General features: G+C 36.4%; 1 protein-coding gene across 2 annotated transcripts in view; it reads right to left on the bottom strand.

The window, feature by feature from the left end:
• Positions 1 to 15,044, bottom strand: part of cacna2d2a (calcium channel, voltage-dependent, alpha 2/delta subunit 2a) — a 206,557-nt gene extending 191,513 nt beyond the window's left edge. Inside the window, exon 1 of one of the 2 annotated variants that reach the window (XM_079629453.1) lies at positions 14,680 to 15,044. In XM_079629453.1, coding sequence (XP_079485579.1) covers positions 14,680 to 14,795 — 116 coding nt within the window. In that variant the 5' untranslated portion in view covers positions 14,796 to 15,044. The remainder of the gene's footprint in view (positions 1 to 14,679) is intronic. The other variant, XM_079629452.1, reaches the window with a different exon arrangement.
• Positions 15,045 to 17,992: the final 2,948 nt, after the last annotated feature.

Raw genomic sequence — 17,992 nt, 5'->3', positions numbered from 1 at the left:
TATATTAATTAGGGCAGTCAAAGACTAAAAGTCAAAGACATTTAATCAAAACAGATGTATAAAGACTGAAATAGTTTTTTCAGACACACAGCAGACTTTTTAGGAGTTATTAGCATTTGCGTGTGATTCTGCACCAGAAAACTGACAGTGTTTCCTACGGCAGAGGTGATCATGAATTACAATTAATATAATTGCTTTATATTTTGACTGTGACCTTGTGACCTTGAATGTCCCGGGAGCCGTCAATCTTGCACTTTTTCCCAAGGGTAACATTTTTTATTATAATAATAATAATAGTTGTAAAGGCTTCCAAATGACAACTTTAAAGACTTAAATTACGCCAAAATTGGAGTTTGTGGCTTTTACTGCACATCTATTAGCCTTGATGTCATATAATGCACTCATCTAGTTTTAAGAGGAAATATGTCAACACGTAAAAAAAAGACAGTGACATTTCTTAAAAAGCGTTATTATCTGCTAGAGCACATCCGCAGTCATGAGGTGTTTTAACATCCAGTGTTTGGGAAACAGATGGAGAACATTACTGGGGAATTTCAGCAGTGTCACACAAACCCTATAACAGCTTTATCTGCTAGCGCCTAATGGTCAGAGATTTGCAACCACGGCCCGGGGTCAGAAATAACCCTTATCTGTGTTACACAGCCTAGAATAGCCCCCAAAGAAATCCTGCGTGTGTGTGTGTGTGTGTGTCTTATTTACTTGATAAGAATGACTGAACCCAGCTATTCTATTAGCATTTAATAATATAATGTTTAAAAATAAATATATTATTTCATTATAGAACACTTCTAGAAGTTTTTCTGTTTTTCCAGCATTTAGTTAACTCCAGAAACTGTTATTGTGTGACTTCCGAAGAGCTGTACTATTTACTATTTATCATTTTTTTGCCGCTTTAAAGGCCCAGTCATCATTCACATTGATTATACTAACATGATTGACCAGAATATTATTAAAAAAGTAGGGCAGTGAATCTTTGGGTAGACAGCGAATCGATTCGATTCACAGGTTTTCAATTCGATTCAATAAAGTTTTTAGCAAATTCAGAACGATTCACATTGAATAATTTGATTAAATTCTGCATTTTTTATATTATCGTTTCTCAAATTAGTTTCTTAAAACCGATTATTGACCAAAATCAACGATTTACGATTCAAAAATACGTTTCAAGATAGATGCATATGTGTTGGAATGACATGAGCACGAGTAAATGATGACAGAATCTTTATTTTGGGATGAAATATCACTTTAAGAAAGTAAACAGGCTCAATTTCGACTTTAATCACTACTCTTCTAAACTCTCATCCTGTCTTTCGCTCTGGCAGTGGGCTGCTCGGCTGTTGGCAGGTAAGAGTGGATGTTTAAGGAGCCGAATGATAAAGAAAGCCCGGTTCTGACAGAAATGCCTCCCTAAGCAGCAGCAACACTTGCTAACTGGGCCAAACCTGAATGAAGCGATCAAACGTCCGGAGATCAGAGCTGTATATCTGCCTGCAGCTCCTAAAGCTCTTAACACAATGAGATTCAGCAGAAGAGAGATGGATAGAGAGTGGAAGAAGGTAAGAAAATGCTGTCTTAGGCCAGGAACGTTCTGTACACAAACACGCAGACGTGAAGGTGCTCAGCTCGTCGTACTTAAAGGGATAGTGCAGCCTAAAATAAAACTTCTGTCATCATTTACTCACCCTCATGTTGTTCCAAACCTGTATGTCTTTATTTATTTCATGGAATATGAAAGTATGCTGCCATTTTGAATTCTATATAACCTTGATAGTAGGGCTCGATATCGATTCAGATGTTCCAATACGATTCGATTTTCGATTCGCAAGCTCTGAATTCGATTCGATTTCGATTCTCGATTTCGATTTCGATTCTCGATTTCGATTCTCGATTTCGATTCTCGATTTCGATTCTCGATTTCGATTCTCGATTTCGATTCTCGATTTCGAATCTCGATTCTCGATTCTCGATTTCGATTCTCGATTTCGATTCTCGATTTCGATTCTCGATTCTAAATTCGATTTCGATTCCCGATTTAACTCAATGAATATAGATTTAATACAAATACTATATTTATTTTTAACTGGTGAACATAAGTTTACGAGTGGTTAATTAATAAAAAGAAATAGCGCCACAAACCTGTATATTAAACTCTTTTTATTTTAGGTACTCTTGGGTACATTAAAACCCACCTTCAAATGCATACAATGAATAGACAGGATTTTGATGCAAGATGAAAAAATTATGCTGAAAATTAGACAAGTCAGAACAGCAATGCCTTGATCAATCAGGATCAGGTAATTTTATGTTTAAGATAAAACTAACATAAAATCTCACAGCATTCGCTGTAACATGGAGACTGCAAGCCTGAACACTGTAGGAAAACTAACACTGGCCTTTGGGTGATAGGTATAAATATATATGGGAAAAAATTAGTTTTGGCCTTTGAGAATCGATTTTGAATCGACCACATTTTAAAAATCGATGAATCGAAAAATATTTTTTTTTGCCCAGCCCTATTGATAGTAGGCTGTAAACGATTAATCGCGATTAATCGAATCCAAAATAAAAGTTTGTGTTTACATGTGTGTGTATTGTGTATAATTATTTTGTATATATAAAAAAATAACACACATGCTTGTATATATTTGAGAAATATTTGCATTTATATACTGCATATATATTTTTATATGATTTATATTATATATAAATATAACTATTTTATATATAAATAACACATATTTCTTAAATATATAAATGCATGTGTGTGTATTTATATATACAAAATAATTATACACAATACACACACATATATTATGTAAACACAAACTTTCATTTTGGATTCGATTAATCGTGATTAATCGTTTACAGCCCTACTTGATATTGACACTGACATAAAAAGTACTGTGTACAATGTTAGCACTATAATATAGGCCTACGTCTTCTGAAGTTATATGACTGTGTGAGAGTCTTGCTCGACAGTTGTGGTCAACATTCACTTTTAACAAAACTGACTGATAATTGAAACATTAAATGTTTAAAATAATAATAATAATAATAATACAATTTAATTAGATGCAAATCAATAAAATAAAATAAAATCAGGAATGGTAATGCTTGTTCTTGTTCCAACTGTGCAACAGTTGACAAGGGAGCAAAAATAATCAAGGTAATAATAATTAAATCATTACTCAGGTATTTTTGGCACTATACTATGACTTTTTTTTTTAAATTATTTTAAAATATTTTAAATTGTTTATGCAACCTTGTAATTTAATTACTACATTTTAAAAATATAAAATACCTTGGCGTATCTACACAAATCCATGAGTACATTATTGCCTTTTTGGAAAGAATGAGAACTGTTATTCTAGTAGAAACAGACCAGTGGAACATATATTAAATTTTTTGACACACAAAATTTGATGAGTTTACCAAAACTCATATTAGATTAGATTACCAAAAAAAAAAATGTGTATCACGCAAAATGTTTTCAAACACACACACAAAAAATTGTAAATTGTAAATATTATATAATAAATAATAATAGAAAATAATAATAATAATTCAGCAACCTGAAAGTAAAAAATGTATTTAATAAAAAACTAAATTGAGCAATTATGTTATGAACTGCAGTCTGAACTGTCCGGAACAATGATGCATTAAATTAAGAATAGATAGAAGCATTAGCGTGTGTATGTTTCAGAGTTCAGACCTAAGACAAAAGTAACTGATGATACCCACACACCCACCTATGCGCAAATACACAATTAATGGACTGACTTTTCTAAAACACACATGCACATATTCACACTAAAAGCTTTTAGCACCTACATCTCAACGTACACTGAGCTGCCGGGTAAAGAGCACTAAGAAACAGACAAAGCATGTGTAAACGCAATCGTAACTTTATTCAATATTGAGTAAACATTAAAACACCTGAAAATAGCCCAATGCTTTCATAGTGCTGAGATTTCAGATATTTACTCTCTATTACAGCTGTTTCACTGCAAATCTACAGCCAGTAACAACACAACCCTCTGCATCATCTATCTCCACCATCGGCGGAGCGACATGGTCATTTGTCATTTAAAGATAACACAGAAAAAGAAATGCCATCATAAAATGTCAGCTTCATTTGAATGACAAGGAGGAGAAGATTAGCAGAAGAATGAGTCAACCCTCTATGGACACACGAGTCGCCATTGGAGAGTAAATTTTTTGTTTTACTTTCCACACCTTTTACATGCAAGTCAAGAACAATGCAAATTAAAAAATTTGACAAATATAATTTAAAAAAAAAGAGTGTAAAGAGTGTTGTTAAGACTAAGAGTGATACCATTGTGCAGCGTTTACTCAGTAAAGTTGACTGAGTGGAGGCGGTTTAGTAAATTATGGTTATGCGTATAGTAACTGAAGCAAGGGTGTAGAGTTACACTGAAGCTATAAGGCATGAAAAAATAATTCACAGGAAAAAAACTAATTTTGGGGATCTTAGATGAGTTTTATAGGATAAAATGATTGACTACAGGAGGGACTTTAACATTAAAAACAGACAGCAGCAGGAATATTAGGCTGGTGTCACTTTAAGACATGACATGCATGGATCCACACACATGCTTTGTCTCTCAACTGTAGGATACAACTCTAGGATGAAACTGTCTATGAAATTGTCCATTCAGGCTCAGAGAGATGTGAAAGAGAGCTCAATTCAGTATACTTCAGATGTGAAATCTACACACACTAAACTTCTCACAGCACACGCGAGTTATCTTTTGCTGGGGTTTTTTCACGCTTTTGTTTAAAATGGCAAGGCTTAAAAACACGTGCAAATGATTAACTTTCATGACGACGCAGAATCTAATCTTTTTTTTTTTTTTTGCCTCTAACTCAAATCACAGACGACTGAAATCGTACAATTTACTAGCCATTGGCTAATTAAAGACATTTTTTAGTCGCCCAACGTGAAATTTGGTTGCATAGGCAAATGATTTACTCGCATTGTAGAGGGTTGTTGGCAACTAAGAAAACACATTTCTCCATGAATCCACAACTGGCATCTAATGCGACTATATTTCACTATTTTCTTTATTTACAAGTGACGTCTAACCATGTTTTGTAATATATAATATTTTAAACAAAGTATATATAGTACACAATTATATGAGTTAATCCAGTCAGCTATGAACAGCAAAACAGCTAAAAAAACGACCAAAATTGGGACAGGACGTTTCCTGGTCTGGATTTCTGCTACGACATCCAGATGAGGGTCAGAATTTGGAGTAAACAACATGAAATCATGGATCATCCTGCCTTGTATCAACAGTTCAGTTGGTGTAAGGGATATTTTCTTGGCACACTTTGGGCCCTTTAGTGCTAACTGAGCATATTTTAAATGCTACATCCAACCTGAGTGTTCTTGCTGACCATGTCCATCCCTTTATGACCACAGTGAACTCGTCTTCTGATGAATACTTCCAGCTAGGGTTATAACTGTATGAGATTTTCACGGTATGATAATCGTCTCAGAAAAGATCACGGTATCATGGTATACGGTATTAAACCATCATCGATATTAAATCATTATTATTATAATCATCATCAGCTACAATGACTCTTAAATGAATGAAGAGTTCATTTCTTAAATTTTTTGATTGAACATATGGTTTATTAAACAGAACCATAGATATATACAGATATATAGCCAATGCGACATCTAGTGTATATATCTACTGTATGACACAGAACAAGCAGGTTTATAGTATATAAAAAATTTTGCGCTGTATATTAATCGACACGCTCATATAGCGATTTGATTTATTGCACAGCTATATTTTAGATGTATTCATCCATCTATCAAATCGCGCATTTTACGTGACATCTGCGTTATTTTGTAAATTCCCTCAGCAACACGGAAATAATACGGCCTTAAGTTATAAATGGAACTGTATCTGCAGGGAGGGATGGTGTTCGCGAATATTGGAGAACATGTTCGACGCATTCCCTCCTTTAACAGCCATTCTTCGTCAACATTTCTGGACACAACTGGATATCCATCTTCAAGGAAAACCCCGCGTTGTGCGTTCGTTTTTCAGATACCCAAAGTATTCCCACACTGCAGATTTTAACTTTTTTGTCAGCGGGGATAGAGATTAGAATATCCAGCCGCTGTCTCAGACATTGTCTCCGCTGCACATGTATGGGTGGAGTCTAAGCAGTCAAGTGGAAAGAAGTTGCGCGCATGTGAGATCTGGTTTAATTTTTTTTCCAAAACCGGTAATAAGCAAATATTCACGATATGATAATCGTACATGTCAATATCGTGATAAACCGCCATACCGGTATACCATTACAACCCTACTTCCAGCAGGAAAACGCACATGCCCAAATCATCTCAATCTGGTTTCTTGAACATGACAGTGAGTTCACTGAACTCAATCGGCCTCCACAGTCACCAGATCTCAGTCTAATACAGCAGCTTTGAGATGTGCTGGACCGGGAGATTCGTATCATGGATGTGCAGACAAATCTGCAGAAACTGCATGATGCTCTCATGACAATATGGACCAAAATCTCTGAGAAATGTTTCCAGCACCTTGTTGAATCTATGCCACAAAGAATTAAAGCAGTTCTGAAGGCAAAAGTTGGTCACAACCCAACCCAAGTGTCCGGTGTGAGTGAAGAAAAGGTCAGCACACACTCTCCATTGCCACACGGTTTGAGTCCATAGCACAAGTTAATACTTCCTTGATTGTACCAGTAGAGCATGGCGCTAGAAACATCAAGTTCATGGGTTTGATTCCCAGATAATGCATGTACCGATAAAATAACTAGAAAGCAAGAGATAAAAGGTGTGCACTGTAAAAGTATGTACTTATAGTTAAGGGTGTGCTCACATCCATAACCATAACTCCATGAGCTATGGTAATAGTGATAGTGAGGAAACAAGCGGCAGTTACCTGTACTCAATTCAATTTGCAGGCTACTTTGGTTTAGTGTCACGTTGCAAAATATCCATTAGAGGTAGATCCAGTTAAGTTAAATGTCATTTGGCAGCTGAGATTCAATTCACTCAAGCTCCCTTTAAAAGGAACTGAACACCACCAGACCACTCTTTTGGGCAAAAACAAATCTGCAAAATGTTTTGTAAAGATTTGACCTTAACATCATGTCAAATCACAAATAAAATCAAATAATGGCTTCATTATCTTATCACTATCATCATCACTGAAGTTGGCTCGACCTTTTACAGTTTTAAAATGGCGTGCGGGACTTACAGCAGCAAAGAAGATGAAGGACATCGATGGGCATTGATGGAGGATGGACATTATTATGGCTCGATGTCATTGTGCAAAAGAAGAAAATCACAGTAACATGTGTTACGTCCTGTATTGTTTTGGAAGAGTTGTTTTGTTTTTTCCCTCTCTCTCCTTGCTATTTCATCTCACAGGTCCTGTGATTGGACGATGTTCCTGTCAGTCAGAGTCCACCTGACACCCCGAGAACCAATCAGAGACTAGCGAGCGCGTATAAAGATCCGGATATGACACGAACACGGGAGAGCGTTTCGTTTGTCCTTTGTGTGCTCTCCTGCATTTTGCTGTTGTTTGCCTCTACTAGTTTTCTTTATGGTGTGTTAAAGGTCCTGTTCTTCGTGATTCCATTTTTTAAACTTTAGCTAGTGTGTAATGTTGCTGTTAGAGCATAAATAATACCTGTAAAATTATAAAGCTCAAAGTTCAATGCCAAGCGAGATATTTGATTTAACAGAAGTCCCTTTCAAAGCCTACAGCGAAAGGCCGGTTTGGACTACATCCTCTACTTCCTGCTTTAATGACGTCACTAGATCAGTTTTTTGACTAACCTCCGCCCACAGGAATACACAAAAAAATGGGTCGTGGTCTTGTTGCGCTCCTACAGAGAAGAGGAAGAGTTGCGTTTATAGAGTGTGTTTGTCGCCATGTCGTCGAGACGCTGTTATTTTCATCCCGGAGTCAAATCATCTTTGTTTGGCCATGTTTACAGTAACACTGAGCGCATGCATCTCCATGGTATGGTAAGAGGCGTGACCTTTCCGGGCAACGTGCGCTAAGCTGCGGTCCAATCACAACACAGGAACCGCTGGCACAATCAGAACTCCTTACGTATTTCTGAAGGAGGGACTTCATAGAACAATTTTCTTCTGTTGCAACTTTACTCTTCATAACTGTTTTACCGCATTTATGCTGTGATCCGACTCTTGATTTCCCAGAGCTTACTTAAGTCTTTCTCCAATACATTGTGACCAGGTTAGTACATCACGTGATTTACATCTCACAACATGTTAGAGTAAAGTTGTTTAACACACTAGGTTATGAGCGGGTGCTAATTCATGTATTTCTGTTTATTAGGTAGTGAGTAGCGACGTAGCGTAGTTAGTGGCGTCCTACGCTGAAGATATTTTCTTTCCTGTTTTCTTTACCTAGGTTTATCCCTTATCCCTGTGTTTATTGTCCTGGGTTTAGTTAACGTGTTTGTTTTATTTATTTATTTTCTTTAGCACCGCTCTTGTCCCTCACTTTGTAATCGTTAATCTTTTATGTTGTATATAATTTGTAAATAGATGTTTATTGATTTGAAAGTGTATTTGGTTCACTGTTTATTGTATTATTGGGTGTTTTATTACATCAAATTATTCTCCTTACTAAAAGCAAGTACAAATTCAGGTTTGGTCTCTGCCTGTTTCTTAATTTCACACATCACATTTCCTCAATAGAGTAACGTATCCTACTTTTAATAATATTTTTATTTGATCTATTCTCGTTTTCTTTTGTGTGTGTTACGTCTTTAATTGACGGAATTAAGTTTGTTTCTTTGAGGGTTTATTAGTATTATTATTATTATTTCTCCTTTGTGTACTTAGGATATGTAAAGTTTATGTTAAGTGTGTGCATGGTGAAGTTTTGTGTTTGTGTATGTGGTGTATGTATATGGTTTTAAATGTAAAAAGTTTTTCCTATGTGTATTTGTTTGACGAGTGACCCGTCTCTGACTCTCTGTACTGCTTCCTCTCACGTTTCATGCTTTTCAAACAGAACCGAACTAAGCCAAACTCTGTTATTATAAGTACTATGACCTTAGAAAACCCTTAATGCAAATACAAGCGGCTGAGCCACTGCAGAGGGAGTTTCCTGTAATCTATTGATCAGATACTGACAGATACACAGGAAGTGAAGAAAGAAACGAGACTGAGCGTGTTTAGATTACACGGTAATGAAAGATCTAGACGGAGATGATAATAATTGGTTTGCGGGGACGAAGACGCCGCTGAAGGAAACGTCAACCAAGAAAAGGTCACAGAGGGAGAAATAACGGTTTTCAGAGTGAGGGATGTTTTCTCCGGGAGAACTGATGCTAACCGCTAATGACAACACCTCCAGCGTGAGCAGGAATCCAGAATGCTCTTTTATACTCACACAGCCCATAAAATGTGCCAGGTCATACTTGTTATCTCTCCGTCATACAAACGCCTTTATTTAGTGCCTGGCCAGTATACCTGCAAGTCGATTTTTTACTTGCTTTGTCAACATATTATATTTATATATTGCTAATATTATTATATTTATATAATTTTTATCTTTACATATGACAAAAAAATATATATCTTATCAATATTTTTTTTACAGTATTTATTAATCTTTGTTAATGATAAAAATCCAGCTGTTCATTGTTTGTTCATTTTAGTTCACAGTGCATTAACTAATGTTAACAAATACAATATTTTAAATGAACATTAACTAAGGTATAAATATTGTTCATTCTTAGTTCATGTTAAATAAAGTAGTTAATTAATTATTAACTAATGAAACCTTATTGTAAAGTGTTAACACTCCCCTATCCTAACACAACACTCATTTTCTGTATTTTTACATAAATAAAAAAACTAATAAAAAAAAAATTATGATTTACAAAATATTTTTTCCTCATGGGGACCAAAAATGTCCCCACAAGGTCAACAATTTCCGGTTCTACTATCCTTGCGGGGACATTTGTGTGTGTGTGTTTGTGTGTATATATAAATATATATATTTTTTTTAATATTTATATTTATATATATGTATATGTATATAAATATACATTCTAACTGCTTCTATTGTTCTCATTTGTAAGTCGCTTTGGATAAAAGCGTCTGCTAAATGTGTGTGTGTGTGTGTGTGTGTGTGTGTGTGTGTGTGTGTGTGTGTGTGTGTGTGTGTGTGTGTGTGTGTGTGTGTGTGTGTGTAAGTGTGTGTGTGTGTGTGTGTGTGTGTGTGTGTGTGTGTGTGTGTGTGTGTGTGTGTGTGTGTGTGTGTGTGTGTGTGTGTGTGTGTGTGTGTGTGTGTGTGTGTGTGTGTGTGTTAAATAATATTGTTTGCACAAAAACACAAAAACACGCTTACAATTTTTAACTCATTTTAACTGATTATTTCAGTACACAAGCCATCAGTGTCATCTATGTTAGCTTGTAATAATGTTACTCACACACTTCCTCCGGTTAGGGTTAGGGTTATTACTTTTAACAACATTTATTTTTAGATCTCATGTTTTTAAAGTTTCCATACTAACCAGCCTGAATATCCCTGGTTAAATACCACAAAACCAGTAGTAAAGTATCTAGAGACGTGCTCATTCAAAGCCAAGTTTCAGATTCACTGCACATGTAACAGAAAAGCAGATTAATAATCACAAAACTGGTGCCTAAAGCATGTTAGAAGTAATCCTCATTACCTCCATAACAGATGCTATAGGTTATGTCATTGTGTTCAGTATCAAATATAACATGATATCCATCTTCAAAATGAAACTTTAGTGACTACTAGTTCTTGTCAGAGAGTCATATACTGATCCTGGTACAGTAGTAAACAAACCCAGCCTGCACGAGCTCTACAATGATCTACAATCATTTCATAATGGAAAACAAAAGTACTTTTTGTTCTTGGGTGACATTTTGTCCTTACAGTCTTGAAAAAGTTTTGTTTTTGTATGTTTGCTTTTCATTGAAAAAAACCCTGAAACTCCCTCTCTTCACCGCACTGCCACTTCGACTCGCATACATGTAAATGTGGTTGAACAGTGACCTTTCAGCACCATGGAGAGCGCACTACACAACATACAAAAACTGCAACTGAGACTAAGTATTTTTAGACTATTTTAAATATTATATAAAAAAATATTTTAGTCTGTACACAGCTTACAGTTCAAACTAATTATTTGCTGCTGCACCACATTCTAGTTTTAATTCCATGCTGTGCTTGATTATTGCATAAATAATCAACTTAATACTACTTACAGCATAATTACTGATATTTTTATAACATAAATAAATAGATAATTAATAGAATAGAATTATAAATTATATATAATACATTTAAAAATATATAATAATAATTAGGACTGTGACTTAATAAAATATTATTATCAATAAAAATAATAATAATACTATCAATAAAGATAAGTGGAAATTCAGAATTTATTAACTGAATCCTAATTGCAATGCATGAATTGGAATTTGAATCGAATTGGCCACACCCCCACAGGAAGTTGATTTGGAAGGACAGGAAGAAGAATCTACTGAATGGAGTACAAAGAAATTCTAGTTTTGAGATCACTAATTTAGACAAAATATGGCTATTTATTCCCCGGGATCCTATTAGCTACCTTAAAATAGAATTTAAATAATATAAAAGACATTCTCGTTTTTAAAAAAGTTAACATTTCAAAGGTGTGCAATCATGTCTTTTGTCAGTGAGCTCAAAATAAAAGGGGGAAAAAACATATGAAAGAAAACCAGAGACTTGGTTTGTGTCACTAAGAAGAGGTTACTTTCCTCTCTAAATTAATGATTTCAATGCTGAGTCATTTAGCCATTAACCAGCATGACTGGAGGTAATTATTACCAAAAGAGCGCATGTCCCTCACTCGTATTGTGTCATCCTGATGCAAATCTCTAATACAAAACACCCTTAAATGTTATTATCAGTAAGGAGAATTTTGTGTTGACCTGTGTATGACCTACACAATCTCAGTAGCTGCTGTTTATAAATCAAACTCAACATTTTTAATGACAATTAGGCTCTGTTTCAAAACCTAGTAAGCTTCCTCACTGTCTAGCTGCCTTATAAGGAAGCAAAGGAACTTCATACGCTTTACATAGCAACATGTTAATTATATTAACTTTGTTTCATTTAATTTTTTTTATAATGAATGAACTGTTTACAATCAGGAAGTGTGCATGTGATGCCTTAACATGCTGGCAGCGCACTAGGCATTGGAGCAAAGCTTTAAAAGCAACATGGCAGCCTCCTCCGTCCACACACCGCACTCAGAAGCGTGACTGGAAGATTTGAAACGAGGACACACCATTCCTTGTCTATCGTCACCCATTTACGTATATCAGACTGAAACAATGAAAGCAAGACGATAAACGTAAGCATGCTTGATCATTGCTATGACTTCGTTTTGGTTATTGATTGAATTTCGTGCTTTTGTTAAATCCTTCTCTATAGTGGTCATGCTTGCTTACTGACTGGCTTTGGTAAAGAGGGGAAGGCCTCGAGGCTCAAAGCGCTGTGTAAAATAAGCGTTACAAATCTCTGACTACAGGCCACAACACCGCAAACAGAAAAACACACAAACACAGAGAGCGAAAGATAGTCCATTTCACCGTATTATGAAGAAGATTATCAGTTATTAACCATACAAAACCAGCCTAATGCACTGTTTAGCTGTAACACTATCCAGACATGCACTATTTGTTCTCCGGCAGAGTCTCTGAGCTTCTGACAGGTTGATAGACGTTGCTTATCAAGGTTGACAGATTACATATGCTGCGCTCTTGGGAAAGTGAAACAATCCCTTTATAAATGCACGAGACTGTTCTCTTGCCAGGCAGAAATAATTTGAAGACCTATGGGTTAATTACTATAGTGCAAAGCATGAAATAATACATCCTAATATCTATATTAAAATTCTGTCAAAATAGTAGAACGGGATATATTCATAAAATCTAAAACTGTTTACCTAACAAAGTTAAATCACTGCTTTATTATTATTTTATTAACAATAATTGTGTTTGACAGTGATGATGCCTCAAAAAGTGACACATTATTAAAAATATGTGATCAAATATATGAATACAATTATTTAAAAATTAAAAGTTGATTATACTATTTGTTTAACTATCCTTGAATGAAATGATTATACAGTTTATACATGTTTGCAGTTTATCTGAACAGACTTGCGACCCATTTTTGATTTCAACCCACCAGTTGAGTTTAGAGAACCACTATATAATCTAATTTAAAAGAGAAATATAATATAATATATCCGTTTTTGTTGCAATGTCCAAAATAAGACCACACACAACTTAATTTTACATTACGTAAAGCCTTACATAAACGGCATCAAAATTCTATGATTTCATACAGCATGTGAGACGAGATAATCCATGGGGACTGGCATGTGTGGGCACACAGCGGACAGATCCAGCCTCTGCCCCATACCAGCGCACTGGCACGGACCCAACACCCTCACTTCAGGAGCAGCTGGTGCGCAGTACACTCCAGTGCAAACATGAGATGCCTTACATCCCTCCAGGTCAGACACAGAACTCAAGCATACACTCCAACAACCAAATCGAAACTTTATCAAGAGGACACGAGTATGCATACTTGCATGTCTGGTATCTCAGGCATTAGGAATCTACTGCAGTTTTTGGAGAAAATAAAGAGGATACAACTGATCAGGAAAGAAAAATCACAAAGGAGAGCTCAATTGTGGTTTTAAATGTTAATGGGTTTCTTAAATGAAGAGAAAACCACATTGATTGTATAGCTCTATTCTCTTGCTGTATGTCAACAGTTGTCTCAGGCAAAGTTGATGCTTAAAAGAAAACATCTGAGCAATCTCATTCTCCTCTAGGCTGTTATCATGGGTAGTTTATCCGCAATGATCGATATCAGACAGGTCACTGATACATACAAGTGAGACTCCATATCTTTCATGAGTTCAAAAATCACAACTAAACAAAAACGAACTTACGCTTTTAAAGAAACGTGCTATTATTTACAAGATCCTCACACCTTTTGACCAATGAAATTATTTTAAGAATTATTTTACGGACATTGCATTTTGAAGCTGGTCGCACTACAATCCTAAGATCTTAAAATGACTTTTCCAGGACTGGAAACAGCATTTTTGTAATTCCCTGATATTTTCATGTTATTCATGACCGTGGGTATCCTGTATCTAAAAGCTGACAGTTCAATAACAAAAAAAGCGTTTGCGTGATGCGCTTCTGTCAAAAAGTAGCAGCATTCAAACGTGCGGAACACTCCGCCGTCGTTACCGTATCCGTGATCGGTAACATGACAGCAAGCAACTACAAAGCATCTACGCTGAACCGCTAACTACCGCCGTTCTCCTGTCACGCCTCTTTTAATCAATAATTGAACGACTAACCTCCTTGGCAATGGTAAACAATCGTGCAGAAATGCTTAGGACTACAAATATGAACGGTGATTAAAAAATAAAAACAAATTGACGCGTTAACGGAGACATCTCGAGTGTCTCACGAAACTGGGACGCTGTGAAACGCGCGCGGAAGACGCGTTCCGCGCTCGCGCTTCTTCTTGAGGTACTTACGTGTAGTGCTGAGGGAAGAGGAGCGTCGCCGTTCCCGGTGAGGAGAAGCTGAGGAGCAGCACAGTTTGGACGGAGAGCACGCAGAACAGACTGGACGACTGAGCAAACAACGCCATTTTCCATTAAAAATTCAAGAAACAGTGTAGATATAAACGGAACCGGTAGTCAAGCGAACGGGGACTGACGCCGAGATGTCGACGAGGATGTAGAAGGCTCGTTAAGATCCAAAGCCGCTGTTAAATCTCAATCGGTAACGGGGCTGAGGGAATGATTGGCCCGAGACAAGGCAGTTCTGAGACGCGCAGATGCGTTGACGCTGCTGCCGCCACTGGCGATGCTGCTGTTGCCGCTGCTCAGCCTTATTTGCTCTCTCTCTCTCTCTCTCTCTCTCTCTCTCTCTCTCTCTCTCTCTCTCTCTCTCTCTCTCTCTCTCTCTCTCTCAGACGAGCGGGGGAAGCGCGCTATCACTAGGCGACAGACGGGGGCGCGCGTCTTGAGAACAGTGGCGCCACCAGGGGGTGGCCAGGGGTGGCCGTGGCCACCCCTGGCCGACTCCTGGCCACCCCACTGGCCACCCCACTGGCCAGTATAAATTTTAGTAGCATCAGTTATGCATTTCATCCCTAATGCACAGCCAGGCAGGCAAGCTGATCTAGACTTTCGATCGCACACAGTAGCCCGCCCCTCCCCCGCCCCTCCCCCGCCCCTCCGTACATGCCGCTGTTGCGCGCTCAGACAGCAACAGCTCAGCGCGTGCCCGTCGGTCAACAATTTTAAAAGAAGTTAAGAAAGAAGACGAAGACTACCGGTAAGTAAATAAGTAAAAAATATTCTTTAGTAAAAGAAGACGGGGAATTATGTGTCGTGACGTGCTTTTTAAGTGCCAAATGGTTACAGTATACTGTTACAACAGCTTTTTGACGCGTCTTTGACATGTTTTGACAAGAGTTACCTAGCTAACGTCGTTAGCTGGTGCATGTATATGTGTAACAGAGTTTAAATAATGCTGTTAAATTCATGCATTAATTGGGAAAACTCGACATTGGCTGTTGCATCACTCGCATTTGTGTGCGTGATATTGCGGGCGGAGCTACGTCACCACCAGCAGAGTCACATCTCTCGCTGCTGGTAAGTCGCATCAATAAGAGCTGCGTCATAAAAACAGAGTTTAGATTGTTTTCAAGTGCAAGGTTGGACTTTATAAACTACACACAAGTTTACTTCATGTGTCTGTTAGTTCCTAGTTCTGTCAGTCGTGTCATATGTGTTATTTGCAATGATGAAATGGAGTGTGTATGTATTATTATGCTTGTGAACTCTGTTTATTTCATTTAAGAAATTCATGCAACGTGATGCACTGTCCGTTAAATATAACACAATAAACCCAAGTATATCAGTAGGAGTTTCCTTAAGTCTTTCTGATAGTTTTCTTCAGGCCGGTTTACCCATACGGAAATGTAATATATGTACATAGCCTAGGTATATGAAATATACATATATGAAATATATCCACATATATAAAATATAGGCCTATATACCCATATATATGCCCATATATAAAACCTATTAGAAAATGGAACAATTGACATATAAAACCAGCCCATATATTTTATGTATGTATAATAGTGTTTTTTTACATACATGTCACATATATAATTATCAGTTTTTAAATAGAATTTGTGTAGTATTTGTTTTGTTTTTATGAGCTGGTCAAGAAGAGGTAAAATAATAATAAATAATACATTTTATTTATAAAAGATTCGAAAATGAGATAGAAATTGAAATGAAATGTGGATATGTAGACTTGATCTGTAGACTTGAAATAAATAGTAAATAGTTTGGCATATATAAATTAAACATATCGGTGACATATATGGTCAAAACATACAGTATTATATAAATAATAATCATATACATCATATTAATATATGTCAATATACTCATTTAATATGTCAAATTTATATATGTTAAAAACCTATATCAACATACATGTAGAGATATGTATATATGTTATAGCAATATATTGTCTTATATTTAACATATATGACGGCGTCACTAGCGATATAGGGATATGTCATATATTACATTTCCGTATGGTTTACTACAACAGTAGAATACAATTCTGAAATTATGGTTTATAGTTTTAGTGTGCCACCCCAAGATTTTAAGTGGCCCCATCTGGCCACCCCTATGAAAAATTTCTGGAGGCGCCACTGCTTGAGAAGACCCAGTTGTCCAGTAGTTATCCAAACTATACTCATTAAATAAGACCGAGAGACTGTATGTGAAATATAATATGTTGAAAATAGAACATGGCATTCTTTAAGTAGGCTATGTGTAACAGATTTTACTACCACCAGTTCACCCAAAAATAAAAATACTCAATAATTTACTCACCTTCAAGCTATAGGTTTAGGCCTATATTTCTTCTTTCAGCCAAACACAATCAGAGTTAAAACAGCCAAACACATCATAAAAGCCGAATAAATTACTTTTATGATGGATGAATGCCTTTTTGGGGGGCTTTAAAAAAACAAGGTACCATTCACTCCCATTATAAAGCTTGGAAGAGGATATTTTTTAATAACTCAGATTGTGTTTGGCTGAAGAACATTGCATTGTGAAATTTTTTAAGTTGAATTGTTTTTTATTATTATTTAAAATTGGGACACATGACTAGGGAAACATTTTTTTTAAAATAGTTGTGTGAAATAGGCACAAAATAATATGTCAATAAATGGATTGCAGGCCCCAGAAATCAAATCGTATCATGGCATGTTTTGATGTATTGGACAATATCGAATCTGGCTGAGAGAATCAATGTCAGATTGTATTGTGATGAAACGTCTGATTTACACCCCTAGATACCATGATCCTACCATGGTGCTCCATACAAAAAGTACTGTGGTGGTCCCATGGTATGTTTCAAATCGTACAGCCATGCTTTCTCATAAAGCTTTCACCAAAACACCAGTTATTTAAAAGACATTGAGCAACAAAAGATGAAGAAAAAGTCAGTGAAGAGAAACGATCCTTCAGCTTTCAATTCTGTGTTATCTAATCCATTGCCATTCATATTCATTCAATCAGTGCATAGATGGACCAACAGGTGAACAACACACTCACACACACACACACAAACAGTTTCTTTGTGCTCTGTGTACAATGTGCAGAAAGTCGGAATTCATTCAATCTTGTGGGAATTCCCTAATTCATGAGTTCATCATTCTCCTGTTGTCTGTACTAGTTGGAGCGTGAAACACAGTTGTCCTTCAGGGGCGCTGCGTCACGAGGATGTTATCGCACAATCCGA

The sequence above is a fragment of the Phoxinus phoxinus genome (genome assembly GCF_949152265.1).
Source record: "Phoxinus phoxinus genome assembly, chromosome: 11".
Classification (NCBI taxonomy): Eukaryota; Metazoa; Chordata; class Actinopteri; order Cypriniformes; family Leuciscidae; genus Phoxinus; species Phoxinus phoxinus.
Note: the sequence above shows the minus strand (reverse complement) of the source record. Positions and strands in the feature narration are given on the sequence as shown.